Source organism: Bos grunniens, chromosome 4 (genome assembly GCF_055505025.1).
Source record: "Bos grunniens cultivar Pamir isolate PY7600 chromosome 4, Bosgru_T2T1.0, whole genome shotgun sequence".
NCBI lineage: Eukaryota > Metazoa > Chordata > Mammalia > Artiodactyla > Bovidae > Bos > Bos grunniens.
The window spans coordinates 99,832,013-99,848,900 of record NC_141168.1 but is presented as its reverse complement, the minus strand read 5'-3'; the positions used below and the strand labels follow the sequence as shown (position 1 = coordinate 99,848,900).

At 38.9% G+C, this 16,888-nt stretch overlaps 1 protein-coding gene across 1 annotated transcript in view; it reads right to left on the bottom strand.

Annotated features, from left to right (window-relative positions):
- Positions 1–16,888, bottom strand: part of VWDE (von Willebrand factor D and EGF domains) — an 89,981-nt gene that overhangs the window by 64,122 nt on the left and 8,971 nt on the right. Inside the window, 3 exon segments of the mRNA XM_086398073.1 lie at positions 2,808–2,873; positions 11,231–11,462; positions 13,125–13,309. Of these exon segments, the coding sequence (XP_086254199.1) occupies positions 2,808–2,873; positions 11,231–11,462; positions 13,125–13,309 (483 nt within the window).

Sequence of the window (16,888 nt, the reverse complement as noted above, 5' to 3'; positions counted from 1 at the left end):
TATTTTATTCTAACAGGGTCTAATCAAACTGAGACTTTGAGATACAACAATTGCTTGTTTAGAGAGCACTAGAAAAATGGGCTGGAAAATCCATTTGCAAATGAAATAGGGCATAGAAAAACAACACAGAGTGATTTACTTTGAGGATTATTCCAGTACCATTTTTAAAGAAAAAGAGCTGGTATCTAAATTTTATATTATTTATCCTGATTCATTTTATGTCAATATGGTTTCAGTTCAGTTCAATCGCTCAGTCGTGTCCGACTCTTTGTGACCCCATGAATTGCAGCACACCAGGCCTCCCTGTCCATCACCAACTCCCGGAGTTCACTCACGTCCATCGAGTCAATGATGCCATCCAGCCATCTCATCCTCTGTCGTCCCCTTCTCCTCCTGCCCCCAATCCCTCCCAGCATCAGAGTCTTTTCCAATGAGTCAACTCTTTGCATGAGGTGGCCAAAGTACTGGAGTTTCAGCTTTAGCATCATTCCTTCCAAAGAAATCCCAGGGCTGATCTCCTTCAGAATGGACTGGTTGGATCTCCTTGCAGTCCAAGGGACTCTCAAGAGTCTTCTCCAACACCAAGTTCAAAAGCATCAATTCTTCGGCGCTCAGCCTTCTTCACAGTCCAACTCTCACATCCATACATGACCACAGGAAAAACCATAGCCTTGACTAGACGAACCTTTGTTGGCAAAGTAATGTCTCTGCTTTTGAATATGCTATCTAGGTTGGTCATAACTTTTCTTCCAAGGAGTAAGCGTCTTTTAATTTCATGGCTGCAGTCACCTCTGCACTGATTTTGGAGCCCAGAAAAATTAAGTCTGACATTGTTTCCACTGTTTCCCCATCTATTTCCCATGAAGTGGTGGGACTGGATGCCATGATCTTCGTTTTCTGAATGTTGAGCTTTAAGCCAACTTTTTCACTCTCTACTTTCACTTTCATCAAGAGGCTTTTGAGTTCCTCTTCACTTTCTGCCATAAGGGTGGTGTCATCTGCATATCTGAGGTTATTGATATTTCTCCCGGCAATCTTGATTCCAGTTTGTGTTTCTTCCAGTCCAGCATTTCTCATGATGTACTCTGCATATATGTTAAATAAACAGGGTGACAATATACAGCCTTGACGTACTCCTTTTCCAGTTTGGAACCAGTCTGTTGTTCCATGTCCAGTTCTGACTGTTGCTTCCTGACCTGCCTACAGATTTCTCAAGAGGCAGGTAAGGTGGTCTGGTATTCCCATCTCTTTCAGAATTTTCCACAGTTTATTGTGATCCACACAGTCAAAGGCTTTGGCATAGTCAATAAAGCAGAAATAGATGTTTTTCTGGAACTCTCTTGCTTTTTCCATGATCCAGCAGATGTTGGCAATTTGATCTCTGGTTCCTCTGCCTTTTCTAAAACCAACTTGAACATCAGGAAGTTCACGGTTCACATATTGCTGAAGCCTGGCTTGGAGAATTTTGAGCATTACTTTACTAGTGTGTGAGATGAGTGCAATTGTGCGGTAGTTTGAGCATTCTTTGGCATTGCCTTTCTTTGGGATTGGAATGAAAACTGACCTTTTCCAGTCCTGTGGCCACTGCTGAGTTTTCCAAATTTGCTGGCATATTGAATGCAGCACTTTCACAGCATCATCTTTAAGGATTTGGAATAGCTCAACTGGAATTCCATCACCTCCACTAGCTTTGTTCGTAGTGATGCTTTCTAAGGCCCACTTTACTTCACATTCCAGGATGTCTGGCTCTAGGTCAGTGACCACACCATCATGATTATCTGGGTCGTGAAGATCTTTTTTGTACAGTTCTTCTGTGTATTCTTGCCATCTCTTCTTAATATCTTCTGCTTCTGTTCAGTCCATACCATTTCTGTCCTTTATCGAGCTCATCTTTGCATGAAATGTTCCTTTGGTATCTCTGATTTTGTTGAAGAGATCCCTAGTCTTTCCCATTCTGTTGTTTTCCTCTATTTCTTTGCATTGATCACTGAAGAAGGCTTTCTTATCTCTTCTTGCTATTCTTTGGAACTGTGCATTCAGATGTTTATATCTTTCCTTTTCTCCTTTGCTTTTTGCTTCTCTTCTTTTCACAGCTTAATGTTTCAATAAATAATTTTAATTTCTGCCCCCTATTAGCTAGACATCATAAATTTTATTAGACAAACTATTTAGAGTTTTTTGTTGCAGGAAGGGGGCCTTAACATTTGAAATAACTTTTAAAAATTTAAATTAGAAAATGAAAAATATTGATTGGGAAGGGACCACCATGAACATTTTTGGGTTTATCTTTCAAGCTTATTTGGTACAAAGTACCAAGACTACTACTAAGGTCAAAGTATGTGTCCTTGAATTATAATATTGTTTACAGATATTTCATCATAATGCATGCATCAAAACTATTGAATTAACCAGCAGGAACTGGATATGTGCAATTTTTTTCATATTATTTGAAAAATGCTCCTATAACTAACTTTAAATATTTCTTTAGGTAGATTTTGAAAGTGGAATTCCTAGATATAAATACATGTGAATTTTTAAGGCTGTTGAGATGAACTGCCAGATTTTCTCATGAAAAGATTCTACCAATATACACATATATCTGTAGGATATGAATATACCCAACTCTCTATACCTCTGCCAGTTCCAAGACTATTTCTTAAAGGCATAATAGAGTGATTTTTATTTTTGATATCCACTAGACTATTTGTCGAATATTACTATAATTCAACACATAAAGTAAGTTACAGAAAATAAAAACCTTTTGAAATTATTGGTTTATAAATACATTGTTAAAAACAAACTGATACAAACACAGTCACCTTCAATTTCAGTTTCATCAGGGCCACATGGGTATAAATTTGCATCAGAAACAGCTGCAAAAGGTTAAGGTTTATAGATTTATCCAACTGATAAGATAAATAGGTGATATCTAAGAGGACAATTTTTTGAGAAGTATGTTTTAATATAGGTTAAGATTTACTAGTTCTCATTTTTCTTTTATAATACTTTTTTTCCCTTTTCAAGGTGAGATCAAATGAAGATAATTTAGAATCATATTTTGAAACAATTTTAGCATTCATATCTTGGATTCTAAATTTTAGTCTGCATTATTAAGTAATGAAACATTACAATCTCCAGAAATTTATAGCAGTCACCTGGACATCCCTTCCTTAGGAATTGCCTGCTCCATAGTCATGCACAGGATTATAAAACTGAGTCTACCGCCATCATGGTAGTACTCATACCCCAGTGCCAAATTCAGCACATTATGAACAAAGATAGGCTCATTAGATTGCTTCCCAGAAGAATTTAGAACTAAACAGAGATGAGGAGTTGAAAGCTGAGACAGGTTAATAATGGAGCTCTATAGGGATGTCTGTGTGCGTGCTTAGTTGATCAGTTGTGTCGGACTCTTTGTGACCCTCCCTATTCCCCATGTGCCTTCCACCCAATGGACTGTAGCCAGTCAGGCTCCTCTGTACATGGGGATTCTCCAGACAAGAATACTCGAATGGGTTGCCATGCCCTCCCCGAGGGCATCTTCCCAACCCAGGGATTGAACCCAGGTCTCCCACATTGCATGTGGATTCTTTACCGTCTGAGCCACCAGGCAGATTCCTACGGCTAAGATTATGGAGTTGCTCTCTTGCCCACACTTTCTGAGGGATTCCATTTAACTCTTCCTCAGATTCAATGACATATCCTAAAACCTTTTAGTGTTGATTTTCTTTTTACATTATTTCTACTTGTTTTCTGTTATTTGCAACCCAAATCACTACGTGGTTTTTTTCATGTGCAGTTTTTTTGGTCATATGTATTTATATTCATGAGGGATGTTGCTCCATACTTTTCTTGTAATGCCTGTATCTGATTTTACTTTTGGAATAATGCTGACATCACAGAAGTTTAATGGCACCCCACTCCAGTACTCTTGCCTGGAAAATACCATGGGTGGAGGAGCCTGGCAGGCTGCAATCCATGGGGTCACGAAGACTCAGACACGACTGGGTGACTTCACTTTCACTTTTCACTTTCATGCATTGGAGAAAGAAATGGCAACCCACTCCAGTGTTCTTGCCTGGAGAATCCCAGGGACGGGGGAGCCTGGTGGGCTGCCGTCTATGGGGTCACACAGAGTCAGACACCACTAAAGCGACTTAGCAGCAGCAGCAGCGCAGAAGGTTAGCTGTCCCTTTTCTATATTTTTTGGAAGAGTTGTGTAAAATTGGTATTTCCTCCCTACATGTTGGGAAGAATTCCTAAGTCATCTGGGCATGAGTTTTTTTTCCTTGTTTTGTGTGATAGATTTTAACTAGAAATACAGTTTATTGAATAGACATTAGGTCGTTGAAGTTATTTATTTTGAATGAGCTTTCATTTTGCATATTTCAAGAAATTTGTCTGTTTCATTTATGTTGAGTTCGTTGGCAGAGTTATTCATAGTAATCCTTTATTGTAATATATGTAGAATCTGTAGTTATATTATGTCTGTTATTCCTGATACTGGTAGTTTCTATCTTCTTTTTTATTGATTGAATTGGCTAGGAACTTATTAATTTTCTCGAATTTCTCAAAGAACTACCTTTTAATTTTCTTGAGTTTTCTGTTTTGTGTATTGTTTCAGTGACTTTCACTCTGATCATTATTTCCGTTTCCTGCTTACTCTGGGTCTCATCTGTACTTCTTCTAGGTCCAGTGTATAAGCTGAGGCCTTTAATTTGTGACTGTGTTTCTTTTCCAATATAAATGTGTAGTAGGTTTTTCTTTTAATTAACTTCAAACTTTTTCTAATATTCTAATTTCCTTAATTTAGAGCCCAGAATGTATTATATCTCAGTAAATGCTTCATGTACAATTTGTAAATAATACTGATTGCCTAGCCTCCTCCAATTTTGCAATTTGTAGATAATATGGGTTTTCTAGTCTCCTCCACTTTGCTGTTGTTTCTACATGCTCAGTTATTGACAGATGGGCATTAACCTCCAACATAGACTATAGATTTGTATATCTCTTCTTGAAGATGGGTAAGTTTGCTTCATGTATTTTGAATCTCTGTTATTAGGTACATTAAGGATTTAGATTTTTATGTTCTGTTGTTCAAGTGACTCTTTTATTGTTAGGAAATGAATGCTGCCTTTCCATGTAATATTCTTTGCTCTATAATCTTTGTCTATTAATTTAGCCACTCATATTCCTTGTGATTTGTGTTACCTAAGTAGATCTTTTTCTTTCTTACACTTTCAACCTCATTTTTAGAAATCTTTAAAGTTGGTTTTTCTAGGCACCCCATGGTTGTGTCTTACTTTTCTATCCAATTTGACAGTTTCTGACTTTGAGTTGAGATTTTAGACCATTTTTGTTTAATTGATTATTGATATTGTGGGGTTTAAATTTACCATGTTGTTGTTTTCTGTTTGTCTTATTGGTACTTTTCACATTTTTCTGCCTCAAACAAACAGTATATTTTATGATTCCATTTTATCTCCTTGTTGGTTGATTAGCTATGCTATTTTATTTTTTCATGGGTGCTGCAGGCTTTCTAGAACACAATCTTAATTTCTCATAGCCTATTTTCAATTGATATGTTGCCTCTTCATGTATAGCTTAAGGACTATTTTGCTAACTATGTAAAATGTGAAAAATATTTTTCCATGCATTATTCTAATAAAAGCATTCAATCTTTTTGTTTAAATGACACTCTTTACAATTATAATCTTAAATCAGTGTTTCTTATTTGGCTTCTAAAAATCACTAAGGGTAGATAAATTGTGTGAAAATGACATATGAATTATAAAAAACAAAACCTAGTCATGAGAATATACTATTAAAGTGAGATTTTTTTTTCCTTAATTTTTGCTTTTTTGATGGTTTTTAAGGTAAATATGACTGACTGTTGCCTACCCAATCACCATAGGTTTGGGGTAGAAATACATCCAAGTTAAAAAACATTTCATAGTCTCATTGAAGATGAGACTGAGAAAAGCCAGGGAAATCTGAAATAGTTGTGATAAGGTTTTTCCCAAATAAGCTCCTTAAAGGGGGGCAAGTTTCAGTTACCACCAGCCCTCTTTCAGCCTTTGGGTTTTTCATTTTATTCTGTCTAAAAGCAGATAAAAAGGCTAAACCTGGACTTTCACCCTGTCACCGTGCAGAAAGAGCCTTTCTAGGCTCACAGACACTGCAGCCTGACATTGTTAAGTGGCCAAATCACCATCATTATTGAACATTTGTCCCAGATTCTTGCTAAGCATGAAAAAGAAATTCTTAAGAGGATTAAGTTACATTTTTGTTTGCTATCTATGACGTTTAATTGAAGTCTAAATGGTACTTCAAGGTAGGCTTTTACTGGCATATCAAAGAGGATAATTATGTATATGTTTGACTAACTTGTATATTAAAAATAAAACATAACAATCATCTCCCTTTCCCTAAAACCAGTATGAGGACTTGAATATGGAGAATGAGAGAATTAATTCTGAATATTCAGGCTTGAGAAATTGAATGAGTAGTAATATCAATAAAACAGGAAATATTTCTTACATTTTAAGGGCATGTTGTGAAATGCAAATTTTAAATATTGAGTTTCTAAATTCAATGCAAACAATAACAAAATAAAATTTCTGTTGAAGTAATTATTTGTATGTTATTATGCTATTCTCTAGAGTAAAAGTTATTATTTTTTTTAATTTTAAACAGTTGCCACTATTTCTTAAACTGATGGGGCTTCTCTTATATAGCTCAGTCAGTAAAGAATCTGCCTGCAATGCAGGAAACCCAGTTCGATTCCTGGATTGGGAAGATCCCCTGGAGAAGGAAATGGCAACCTACCCCCGTATTCTTGCCTGGAGAATCCCATGGACAGAGGAGCCTGGCAATTTACAGTCCATGGGGTCACAAAAGTTGGACACAACTTAGTGACTACACCACCACCACCACCAGTGTTGGTCAATTGTTGGTTCTTTCCATTGAAACATCTGCAAAAAAAATATTTATTTACATAAATATTTGATAACATTATTTGAAATTTTATAAAAAGTATGTTAGTCACTCAGTCGTGTCCGACTCTGCAACCCCATCAACTGTAGCCTGCCAGGCTCCTCTGTCCATGGGATTCTCCAAGCAAGAATACTGAAGTGGGTAGCTAGTCCCTTCTCCATGGGATCTGCCTGACTCAAGGATCGAACCTGGGTCTCCGGCATTGCAGGCAGATTCTTTACAGTCTGAGGTACCATGTGTAAAGAGTGTTGAAAAAATATGGTGTAAAGAGTACTGAAAAATACTTAAAAAAGAAAACACACAATATTTTTCAAAATATCTCAGCTTGGCCACTGAGTGAAGCTAATGTGTCTCTCTGGATTTTCTCCTTTCCAGTGAAAGACACGAGCTTTACTAACTGAGCAGATGCTACCCTTCCCTACTGAACATACTGCCTGCAGCCAGGTTTAGTTGGCCAGCAGCTGTGTAAGGAATGTGAACATTTACGAACTAACTCTCCCAGGATAATTCTCCAAAGACTTTTCAGTGCACAGAGAATGAAATGCAGAGCTCCTTAAATATTAGGCCCCACTGCCCTTCCACAGAGAAGGCAATGGCACCCCACTCCAGTACTCTTGCCTGGAAAATCCCATGGACGGAGGAGCCTGGTAGGCGGCAGTCCATGGGGTCGCACAGAGTCGGACACGACTGAGCGACTTCACTTTCACTTTTCACTTTCATGCATTGGAGAAGGAAATGGCAACCCACTCCAGTGTTCTTGCCTGGAGAATCCCAGGGATGGGGAAGCCTGGTGGGCTGCTGTCTATGGGGTCACACAGAGTCATACACAACTGAAGTGACTTAGCAGCAGCAGCAGCAGCCCTTCCAAGTACATGTTTTATTATGCTCTCACTTGCTCACTGAGATCCAACATCTTTGTCCTGCCCTTACTTTTGTGAGTATACCCTATCCTAATAACATTAAGGCCATCCATGTATTACTGTTGCTATCTGGGAAGCTCCTTCCCTCACCCTTTTTCTGACCAAGAGCTATTCATTTTCAAACTCTCAGTGTCAGTGCCCTGTGCTCAGAAAAGCTTTCTTTGACGACACCACATCATAAATTTTATCCTCTCCTTACCTCCAGTATTTACAACTTTTAATCTTTTCGATTGTAATTTACTGAAATTAATTGTAATTTATAATGTATATTCTTTGCCATTGGTTTGGTGTATCTGTGTCATTTGGGGTTTTCTAATTTGGTGAGTATAGTAATCTCAGGATGAAAATGTTTGTAGATGTAACCCATGCATATGTGTGTGTGTGTGTGTGTGTGTGTGTGTGTGTGTGCATACTGTCACTTCAGTTGTGTCTGACTCTTTGTGACCCTACGGACTGTAGCCCATCAAGCTCCTCTTTCCACAGGATTCTCCAGGCAAAAATACTGGAGTGGGTTGCTGTGCCTACCTCTAAGAGATCTTTCCAACCCAGGGATCAAACCCTTGTCTCTTAAGTTTCCTGCATTGGTAGGTGGGTTCTTTACCACTAGTGCCAACCTGGGAAGCCCAGATGTTACCCATACAATTATTATTTGCTGAAGCAATGTTTGCCTACTGATCCACAGCAGTATTTCAGTCTCCTACATATGGATGAGATCAGATAATAAATCAGAAGGGGACTGGTTTTCCCCCATAACCTGGTCACGTATCAGCACACTACCCCCCATCTTCAACCAGGAATAAATCCCTCCTTTATCAGCTCCATACTTGTCTAAGCTCTCAAAGTAAAAAAAAAAAAAAAATGCCATTATGTAGTTTCTATTTTGAGTTCCTTGCAGCTGAGTTGGGCCACTAGTTCTATTAAACACTGCTATTGATGTAAAGAGTACATTGTCTATTTTCAAAGAATTCAAAGTCATAATTTAGCTATAAAAGGAAAGGAATGGAAAAAATTCATTAGATTCATTAGTTATCAATTCTGAGCTCCATGACAATATATTTTGGGGCTCCCTGTAAGTGTCCTTATTCTTCAATGTCCTTAGTCAATACCATGATCAGTGTCAAGGTCACAAGTCTGATATGTATTTTATGTCTGTATATCTCATGCCCCGTCTTAGATAACAGGCCAAAACATAATTCTTGATTCCTTTCTCTCTCCCCAGCCAGTGTGATTGTACTCTGTCCCATCCCAATTACTCAAGAAAAAAACCTAGATGTTGTTCTTGGTTTCTCTCTTTCCATCTTCTCCCATATCTAATACATGAGCTTCCATCTCTAAAAGACATCTCAACTCAATACCCTCTTTCCTTTTCCACTAGTCTAAGCCATTTCCACCTCCCCCAACCCCTAAGCCACCACCATCTTTCTACTGAATTAATGCAATAGCCTCCTAGATAGAGTCTTCTACAGGGATAGTAGCCTTTTGAATACAATCTTCAGATCATGTTATTCACCTATTTAAAATCCCATTAGACTTTATTGCAGCTAGGACTAAATGTAAATTCTTACCATGGTCTACAGGCCCTATAGATTCCCCCTTCCAAATTCATCTCATCTGATCTCACCTCCTAGGGATCATCCACTCAGTGTTTCTGCCATATTGTTTCTCCTTCAGTTCCTCGAGTGTCCATCTTTACAACTGTCTAAGGACGTTCGCATTTGCTGTTCTTTTTACGTGGAATGCTTATTCCCACCTTTCTCTTTATTCAGAGCTCAGCTCAAGTTCATCACCTATTCAGAGAGACATTTCCCAGGTGCCCTTATAAGATAGCGTCCCTGTACCAGTCAATCTCTATTGCATTCACAGTTTTCTTTGCTTTCCAAAATAACTTTGGTTTGTTTTGTGATGAGCATTTTATTTTAAAATGATTTATATTCACACAAAGTATGCAAAATAACACACAGCTATCCCTTATAATCTTTATCCATGTTCCACTAATGTTCACTTATTAAAAAAACCATGATACATTTGTCAAAACTAAAAAATTGCCTTTAGGATTCTACTCATAAATAAACTGAAGTCTCTGTTTAGATTTTTACCAGTTTTTCATGAATGTTCTTTTCTAAAAAGTTCTAGTTACTCAGTCCAGGATATCTTCATAATGCCTTACTCATGCTTGCTTAGTCCTCTCCAATCTTTGACAATTTCTTACTCTTTCATGGTTTTCTTTGATTTTGACACTTCTAAATAGTACTATTTACATGTTTTGTAGAATGTTCCTCAATTTGGGTTTATGTGAACTTGCTAATGATTAGACTGGGGTTATGAGTTTGAGGAAGCTAAGCACTGAAGAATTGATACTTTTGAACTGTGGTGTAGGAGAAGACTCTTGAGAGTCTCTTGGACTGCAATGAGATCCAACCAGTCCATCCTAAAGGAAATCAGTCCTGAATATGCATTGGAAGGACGGACACTGAAGCTGAAACTCCAATACTTTGGCCACCTGATGCAAAGAACTGACTCATTGGAAAAGACCCTGATGATGGGAAAGGTTGAAGGCAGGAGGGGAAGGGAATGACAGAGGATGAGATGGTTGGATGGCATCACTGACTCAATGGACATCAGTTTGTGTAAATTCCGAGAGTTGGTTATGGACAGGGAAGCCTGGTGTACTGCAGTCCATGGGCTCGCAGAGAATCGGACACAACTGAGTGACTGAACTGAACTGAAGAATACCATAAAGGAGAAAGGTACTTCCTACTGAATGTTACTAGTAGATAAGTGGTATCAATTACCATTGCTGATATTAACTGTTCACACTTCCACATTAACAAATAATTTTGACAATTTAAACATCTTGGCAAAGAACCCTTAACAAATATGGCCAATTTAAACCAGAAATTTAGCCTCATTTTAGCAATAATAGTAAACCAAATGGCACCCCACTCCAGTACTCTTGCCTGGAAAACCCCATGGATGGAGAAGCCTGGTAGGCTACAGTCCATGGGGTTGCTAAGAGTCAGACACGACCGAGCAACTTCACTTTCACTTTTCACTTTCATGCACTGGAGAAGGAAATGGCAACCCACTGCAGTGTTCTTGCCTGGAGAATCCCAGGGATGGTGGAGCCTGGTGGGCTGCCGCCTATGGGGTCGCACAGAGTCAGACACGACTGAAGCGACTTAGCAGCAGCAGTAAACCAAATATCTTACTGAGATTTACATTAGCTCCATAAACCCCATCCAGAGGATGGCACAAACACACCAATACAGAGTTCCAACACTAGCAATTCATGTGCATTCCACATGTTTTATTACCTTCTGCACAATATCCCATGCATCCTTGAGTGGGTTGTAGGAAGTACACAAAAAACTTTCAACAGTTTCTTACAGACACCAGGATTTGAAAAAGACAGCAGTCTTTCACAGTGCTGAACAAAAATCACCATGTGGCACAAGCTGTCAGTTTCTTGAGTTCCCCAGGTGGAGGCAATGTTTCTGAATCTTTCAGAGACAGCCACATGGGGGCCTGTGTTCCACAGTGGTTCATCTTTTGAAGCAGAGAAAACAAAAGTGGAAACACCAATTTGTTTTCATACATGGTAGATACATCAATTTTATATCTTCTTTTAAACAACCTTTAAAATATTAAAGTTCAGTTGCTCAGTCGTGTCTGAGTCTCTGTGAACCCATGGACTACAGGACCCTAGGCTTCTCTGTCCATCAACTCATGTCCATCAAATCGGTGATGCCATCCATATTTAATATTTAAATATTTAATATTTAAAATATCAAAGTATCAATCACCAAAAAAATCTAATAACTTGTGCCTGTACCATAAAAGAAAAGATAAAGTCATTAATAGTAAATTTAAGGGTATGTGTTTGTGTCCTCAGTCATTTCTGATTCTTTGTGACTCCATGGACTGCAGCCTGCCGACTCCTCTGTCCATGGAATTTTCTAGGCAAGGATACTGGAGTGAGTTACCATTTCCTCCTCCAGGGGATCTTCCTGACCCAGAGATTGAACCTGCATCTCCTGCCTGCATCTCCTGCATTGGCATATGGATTCTTTACCACTTGAGCCACCTGAATAGCCATAAATTTAAGGGTAGCTTTCTCATAATTGATACAATCTTTTTTCAATTCAAATACTTTTTATTACATTTATTATTATTCATTTATATTGTGAACAAGATAAATTCATTATAAGTGAATTTACTGAATAGCTGATACATCTTAAGACAAGTCAACCTGAAGTTATCTTAATATATAGCACAAAGATAAACTGATCTTACAGATTTCTTGAAAATTTTCTGAAAATAGTATGTGTAAGATGTTAGTGCAGAGTGGAGAAGGCATCAAAAAATCAGGGGAGAAAGAAAGGATTGCTCAAAATCTGGTGATGGACCAACTGGTTAGCAATTAGGGGGAAAAAAATGAAGGCAAAGCCTCACTTGAAGCCAAATTAGGATATCTTTCCCAAGTTCTTTCTATATTACATACCTAAAAAAGGAAAATAATTCCCACTTTAAAAAAATTTTTAAATGTGGGTATAATAATTTAAAATGCTAGGTAACGATAAAGAAAGGACTTCCCAGGTGGCTCAGTGGTAAAGAATCCACCTGCCAATGCAGAAGACACAAGAGATGTGGGTTTGATCCTTGGGTTAGGAAGATCCCCTGGAGAACGGCATGGCAACCAACTGCAGTATTCTTGCCTGGAGCATCCTATGGACAGAGGAGCCTGGCAGGCTACAGTCTATAGGGTCACAAAGAGCTGGACATGACTGAAGCAACTCAGGCACTTAAAATAGGCAGGATTTTACTATTTGCAAGTTACTGAAGTTAAGTACACGAACCTTGGAGACTGACTGCCTGTGATCAAAACTTGGCTATCTGACCTGCTATCTTGGTGACTCTAGAAGTGTTAACCCCCCAAAATATATTTCCTGTATTATATGGTAAGAATAATGATGATAGACTGTCTTCTATAAACACTGTAAATAAAAACAATTGGTGGACTGTTGGGCATTACATTAACTATTATTATTGTCAGAATAGAGAAGTATGGTAATACTCCCTCAGATTAACTTAATCTTGATGAAAAAAATATTGCAGTGTGAGTTATAAATTGGTTGTAACAAGATTCAATACTTATAGCAAAAAAATACATAAGAAAAGCACATGGAGCTAACATTAATGAGTTGGTACCTCAGCACATTTGGTCAGCATCTCAGCAGGTCTATCAAAGAGCAGAAATCGATAACATCCAGGAGAATGGAAATGGTCACATATCAGGTCTTGAATGGCTGACTACTGGAGGTGCAAGGAGTCAAAATGGACATTTTTATAGGGGCTCTGAAGAAACTGGTGTCCCCCAGGAAAGCAATCCCAAGCTAGATTGGAAAGATAGATGTCCTTATAAATTTTCTTCATTGACATAGTTCATTCCTCAATTAAAATTGATTCCCAAAACAAAAACAGAGCAAATAAACCTACAAGTGTACATAAGACCATCTGATATATCGCGATCGCTTGCTAAAACAAAAATGACTTAATATGCACTTTCCATAAATACAATCAGCTAATCAACAAATTCCATAGAATGTGTTTTTGAGATATTTGAGCTTCAAGGACTTTATTTTCATTAAATTCATTGTTCTGGGGTTTTTCTGGCCATGCAGCATATGGGATGAGATACCCCACATCCAAGGTAAGAGAAACCCAAATTAAGATGGTAGGCGCTGAGAGAGGGCATCAGAGGGCAGACAGACTGAAACCACAATCACAGACAACTAGCAAATCTCATGAAACAGACCACAGCTTGTCTAACTTAGTGAAATTAAGCCATGCCATGTGGGGCAACCCAAGACAGGTCCTGGTGGAGAGGTCTGACAGAATGTGGTCCACTGGAGAAGGGAATGTTAAACCACTTCAGTATTCTTGCCTTGAGAACCCCATGAACAGGATAAAAAGGCAAAAAGATATGACACTAAAAGATGAACTCCCCAGGTCGGTAGGTGCCCAATATGCTACTGGAGAGCAGTGGAGAAATAACTCCAGAAAGAATGAAGGGATGGAGCCAAAGCAACAACAACACCCAGTTGTGGATGTGACTGGTGATAGAAGCAAGGTTCGATGCTGTAAAGAGCAATACTGCATAGGAACCTGGAATGTTAGGTCCATGAATCAAGGCAAATTGGAAGTGGACAAACAGGAGATGGCAAGAGTGAACGTCGACATTCTAGGAATCAGCGAACTAAGATGGACTGGAATGAATGAATTCAACTCAGATGACCATTATATCTACTACTGTGGGCAGGAATCCCTTAGAAGAAATGGAGGAGCCATCATAGTCAACAAAAGAGTCCAAAATGCAGTACTTGGATGCAATCTCAAAAATGACAGAATGATCTCTGTTCACTTCCAAGGCAAACCATACAATATCATGGTAACCCAAGTCTATGCCCTGACCAAGTAACACTGAAAAAGCTGAAGTTGAACAGTTCTATAAAGACCTACAAGACCTTTTAGAACTAACACCAAAAAAAGATGTCCTTTTCATTATAAGGGATTGGAATGCAAAAGTGAGAAGTCAAGAAACACCTGGAATAACAGGCAAATTTGGCCTTGGAGTACAGAATGAAGCAGGGCAAGGCTAATAGAGTTCTGCCAAGAGACCGCACTGGTCATAGCAAACACCCTCTTCCAACAACACAAGAGAAGACTCTAAACATGGACATCACCAGATGGTCAACACCAAAATCAGATTGATTATATTCTTTGCAGCCAAAGATGGAGAAGCTCTATACAGTCAGCAAAAACAAGACCGGGAGCTGACTGTGGCTCAGATCATGAACTCAATACTGCCAAATTCAGACTTGAACAGTGTGGGGAAAACCACTAGACCATTCAGTTCAGTTCAGTTCAGTTGCTCAGTTGTGTCCAACTCTTTGCGACCCCATGAATCACAGCACGCCAGGCCTCCCTGTCCATCACCAACTCCCAGAGTTCACTCAGACTCACATCCATCGAGTCAGTGATGCCATCCAACCATCTCATCCTCTGTCGTCCCCTTCTCCTCCTGCCCCCAATCCCTCCCAGCATCAGGGTCTTTTCCAATGAGTCAACTCTTCGCATGAGGTGGCCAAAGTACTGGAGTTTCAGCTTTAGCATCATTCCTTCCAAAGAAATCCCAGGGCTGATCTCCTTCAGAATTCAGGTATGGCCTAAATCAAATCCCTTATGACTATACAGAGGAAGTGAGAAATAGATTTAAGGGACTAAATCTGATAGACAGAGTGCCTGATGAACTATGGACAGAGGTTCGTGACATTGAACAGGAGACAGGGATCAAGACCATCCCCAAGAAAAAGAAATGCAAAAAAGCAAACTGGCTGTCTGAGGAGGCCTTACAAATAGCTGTGATATGAAGGGAAGCGAAAAGCAAAGGAGAAAAGGAAAGATATAAGCATCTGAATGCAGAGTTCCAAAGAATAGCAAGGAGAGATAAGAAAGCCTTCCTCAGTGATCAATGCAAAGAAACAGAGGAAACCAATAGAATGGGAAAGACTAGAGATCTCTTCAAGAAAATTAGAGATACCAAGGGAACATTTCATGGAAAGATGGGCTCAATAAAGGACAGAAATGGAATGGACCTAACAGAAGCAGAAGATATTAAGAAGAGGTGGCAAGAATACACAGAAGAACTATACAAAAAAGATCTTCACGACTCAGATAATCACATTGGTGTGGTCACTCACCTAGAGCCAGATATCCTGGAATGTGAAGTCAAGTGGGCCTTAGAAAGCATCACTACGAACAAAGCTAGTGGAGGTGATGGAATTCCAGTTGAGCTATTTCAAATCCTTAAAGATGATGCTGTGAAAGTGCTGCACTCAATATGCCAGCAAATCTGGAAAACTTAGCAGTGGCCACAGGACTGGAAAAGGTCACTTTTCATTCCAATCCCAAAGAAAGGCAATGCCAAAGAATGCTCAAACTACCACATGGTTGCACTCATCTCACACGCTAGTAAAGTAATGCTCAAAAGTCTCTAATCCAGGCTTCAGCAATACATAAACCGTGAACTTCCAGATGTTCAAGCTGAACCAGAGATCAAATTGCCAGCATTTTCTGGATCATAGAAAAAGCAAGAGAGTTCCAGAAAAACATCTATTTCTGCTTTATAGACTATGCCAAAGCCTTTGACTGTGTGGATCACAATAAACTGTGAAAAATTCTGAAAGAGATAGGAATACCAGACCACCAGACCTGCATCTTGAGAAACTTGTATGCAGGTCAGGAAGCAACAGTTAGAACTGGACATGGAACAACAGATTGGTTCCAAATCGGAAAAGGAGTATGTCAAGTCTGTATATTGTCACCTAGCTTATTTAACTTATATGAAGAGTACATCATAAGAAACGCTCGGCTGGAAGATACACAAGCTGGAATCAAGATTGCTGGGAGAAATATCAATAACCTCAGATATGCAGATGACACCACCTTTATAGCAGAAAGTGAAGAGAACTAAAAAGCCTCTTGGTGAAAGTGAAAGAGGAGAGTGAAAAAGTTGGCTTAAAGCTCAACATTCAGAAAACGAAGATCATGGCATCTGGTCCCACCACTTCATGGGAAATAGATGGCGAAATAGTTGAAACAGTATCAGACTTTATTTTTCTGGGCTCCAAAATCACTGCAGATGGTGATTGCAGCCATGAAATTAAAAGATGCTTCCTCCTTGGAAGGAAAGTTATGACCAACCTAGACAGCATGTTAAAAAGCAGAGACATTACTTTATCAACAAAGGTCGTCTAGTCAAGGCTATGGTTTTTCCAGTAGTCATGTATGGATGTGAGAGTTGGACTATAAACAAAGCTGAGTGCAGAAGATTTGATGCTTTTGAACTGTGGTGTTAGAGAAGACTCTTGAGAGTCCCTTGGACTTTCATCCTAAAGGAAATCAGTCCTTGG